This window comes from Notamacropus eugenii, chromosome 3, assembly GCF_028372415.1.
Source record: "Notamacropus eugenii isolate mMacEug1 chromosome 3, mMacEug1.pri_v2, whole genome shotgun sequence".
NCBI lineage: Eukaryota > Metazoa > Chordata > Mammalia > Diprotodontia > Macropodidae > Notamacropus > Notamacropus eugenii.
This window is the reverse complement of record NC_092874.1, coordinates 105,450,704-105,454,301: the sequence shown is the minus strand read 5'-3', so window position 1 is coordinate 105,454,301 and position 3,598 is coordinate 105,450,704. Positions and strand designations below refer to the sequence as shown.

At 39.5% G+C, this 3,598-nt stretch overlaps 1 protein-coding gene across 1 annotated transcript; it reads left to right on the top strand.

Annotated features, from left to right (window-relative positions):
• The first annotated feature begins 440 nt into the window (after positions 1-440).
• Positions 441-1,382, top strand: LOC140531231 (olfactory receptor 6V1-like). The gene has a single exon (XM_072650291.1). It carries the CDS (start codon positions 441-443, stop codon positions 1,380-1,382), a length of 942 nt encoding a protein of 313 aa, XP_072506392.1.
• The last annotated feature ends 2,216 nt before the right edge of the window (positions 1,383-3,598 follow it).

Genomic DNA, 3,598 nt, shown 5'->3' with positions numbered 1-3,598 from the left:
TCTGTGCTTATTTTTCTTTCTATGTAGCTCTGTCTCTCTTTTACTGTCTCTATGTTTCTCTGGCTCTGTCTCTCTCTGTCTCTCTCCCTCTGTGCCTCTCTCCCCTCTCTCCACCTCTTCTCTCTCTCTCTCTCTCTCTCACTCACTCTCTCTGTCTCTCATTTCTCTCTTTCATTTTCTCTCTCTTTTTAATAGATCTCTTTCACTTTCTGTTTCTGCCTCCTCTTTTATGTCTCTCATTTTCTCTCTCTCTTCTCTCTTTCTCATCCTCTTCCTCTCTCTTTTCCTCCCTCTACCTCCCCCATCTCTCCGTGTCTCTGTCTCTCTCTCTTTCTCTGTGTGTGTCTCTGTCTCTGTCTGTCTCTGTCTCTCTGTCCCTCTCTCTGTCTCTCTCATCTTTCATCTTTCTCTTTCCTTGCAGGTGACCCTGGCATAAGAATATGGCCAATCTGAGCCACCCATCTGAATTTATCCTTTTGGGTTACTCAGCCCTTGGGGAGATGCAGCTGGCACTGTATGGGCCCTTCCTGGTACTTTATCTTCTGGCTTTCATGGGAAACATAATCATCATTGCCGTGGTCTTGGCCAGCACACAGCTACACACACCCATGTACTTCTTCCTGGGAAACTTTGCCCTGCTAGAGATTTTAGTCACCATGACTGTAGTGCCCAAGATGCTTTCAGATCTCCATGCCTCCACCAAGACAATTTCCTTTGCTGGCTGCATGGTCCAATTCTATTTCTACTTTTCTTTTGGTTCTACCACCTTTCTGATCTTGGCAGACATGGCCCTGGACCGCTTCATGGCTATTTGCCACCCACTACGCTATGGCATCCTTATGAGGTGGGTAGTGTGTACCCATCTGGCAGGGGCAGCCTGGGCAGCACCCTTTCTGGCTATGGTACCCACTGTCCTCTCCCGGATGCAGCTCTCCTATTGCCATGGTAACATCGTTAACCATTTTTTCTGTGATAATGCCCCACTGTTGCAGCTAGCCTGCTCAAATACATCTCTGCTAGAGTTCTGGGACTTTATGATGTCCTTGGCTTTTGTCCTCAGCTCCTTCCTGATAACACTTGTCTCCTATGGTTACATCATAACCACTGTGTTGCAAATCCCCTCTGCCAGCGGCCGCCAAAAGGCCTTCTCCACATGTGGTTCCCATCTAACTCTTGTCTTTATTGGCTATAGCAGCACAATCTTTGTCTATGTTCAGCCTGGTAAAGCACATTCCATAGAACTCAACAAGTTTGTCGTCTTATTTACTTCTATCTTGACCCCTGTCTTCAATCCTTTTATTTTTACCCTTCGCAATGAGACGGTAAAGACCATTATCCGAGGACAGGTACAAAGACTAAAACACCTAAAGAATTCAACATGAGTTAGAGGGAAGGAGACAAAGTGAATTGGACTGAGGCAAAAGATAAAACATTAAGAGGCATAAAACATTAGGAAGTCATTGTAAATGGATGAGGCATTCTACATTTAATAGGATAGCAAGGTACCTCCCTGGATGGCAGGACCACTAAGTAAAATCCTGGTCTTCTACTTTTCCTATTTCAGTGCTTTCCATGACCCCTCTACTACTGTAATCCATACTTCTCACCTGTCATTGAGGCCACCTAGAGGACCAAAAGTCTGAGTATACATTGTAAATGGATGGGATGGAGCAGGCAGCAAAGAGATATACAATGTGGTACAGTGGAAAGAGGACTTAATTTGGAGGTTGGATAACCTGATTATGTGTATGGGGCATAACTAAATATTTTTTGTACACACAGCAGACATGCATTTGTAGCAGAGTTATTGTGTATACATGTATAGTGTATGTCTAAATGTCTTATATGCATTTGCATACCTAGGTGTGTTGATCAACAAGCATTTACTAAATGTTAGTTATGAGTTAGGCATTGTGCTAAGTGTTGGAGATACAAAAGCAGGCAAAAACCAGTCCCTGCCACTGAGAAGCTCACACTAAATATGTGTTTGTGTTAGCTGACTAAGGGCTCCATGAAAGGATTGGGAGAGATAATGAAAAATGATTTCTAGAAACACTCTCTTCTCAGCAATAGAGTTCTCTTTTCTATGTTCATTTAATATATATGTATATATATATATATATAAGCAGATATATCAGCATTTTTATGCTCATCCATGAATGACAATGCAATCACATATAAACATTGATGTTCTATATGAGAACATAGAAGAAAACAAGGAGACTAACAGGCCAAGTATACATAGAAAAAAATCTGGGTTGGAAGGAACATAATTTTTAAAGCATTCAGATCACTTCTCAAAATATCTAAAAGAAGGAAAAATACCAAGAAATTGAACAAGAAATCATAAGTCAAATAAAGGATATTAAGAGACATTAAATAACAACCCACATGCCTTCTTTCTGTATTCTATAAAATTCTTGTGAGAAAAAATGCATATTAAGGTCATATTTGATGGAAATTTGAGAAGAGAAGGGGTTTTACAGATTATTTTCTATAGCAAAAATCTTCACAATCAACAGTTAATTAAAATGTGTAGAAAATACAAGGTCTTACTTTCTATTATTTATTTTAAGCACTTCATATAGAAGAAGAAAATGCAGCCTTACATGCACATGTTAAGATTACACACGATTTTTGATAAATGCACTGGTTAAGATAACTGTTCAGTGTTTCCTTGGTTATCAATGCAACCCACAGCTCAAAGTTCATTTGCATAAGGCTCTCCTTACTCAGTGGTGGAGATCCATTATTCAATGCTGCTTACTTCTTTGAGGAGTTGATCTGGCAAGAGCTTTTGAGAACAGAGACCTTTTGAAGCTGGAAACTAGAAGACCAGGATCTTGGACAAATGGATTTATTTGATAGTCATTACATGTGTGTTCATTGCAAAACTGGCATTTCATGGGAAGAGAGTCAAGCCATGTATATATACTCTAAGGCACTCATTGACTGCTAAGCTATAGGAATCAGGAAGGAGCTTAGCTTGAGACTGAAAAGTATGTTCCCAGACCAAAACATTTAGTTGTTAGATAACTAGATAGCAGCTATTTTCTAGTTATTCAACTGCCCTTGTCATAACATGTTCTAGAATCTCAACAGATATAAAAACCAAGGTCACTAGTTTATATCTTCATTTTTTTTGAAAATCAGGGAAATATTGACTGCTCTCTACTCCTGTCCAACCTCACTTAAACTCTGTGAGTATAAAAAGACAACTGATGGTAATTTCATTGACCACATCTGCCCAGGCTTTATGTAGTCTGCAATGCATCATGGTTGCCTTACATTTGAGTGCAATAGTGCCCCATTCTATTTCTAGGCAAATCAAGGAGAATTGAAAAAGCCTCAGGAGGTGCCATCAAAGATGCAGCCTCTACTGAGGTGTGACATAGCACCATCACTACCTAAACGCTGTGGTTTATGCTGTGCCCACAATCACACATCTAGTATATGAAATGAAATTCAAACATAGGTTTGATTCTGAGTCAGCATTCTATCAATTATGAAATTACCATCTCAAATAAAACAAACAAAAAGATTACCATTATATGTAAAAAATTCATTCATTGTGATTCACTTAGATTTATAACAATAA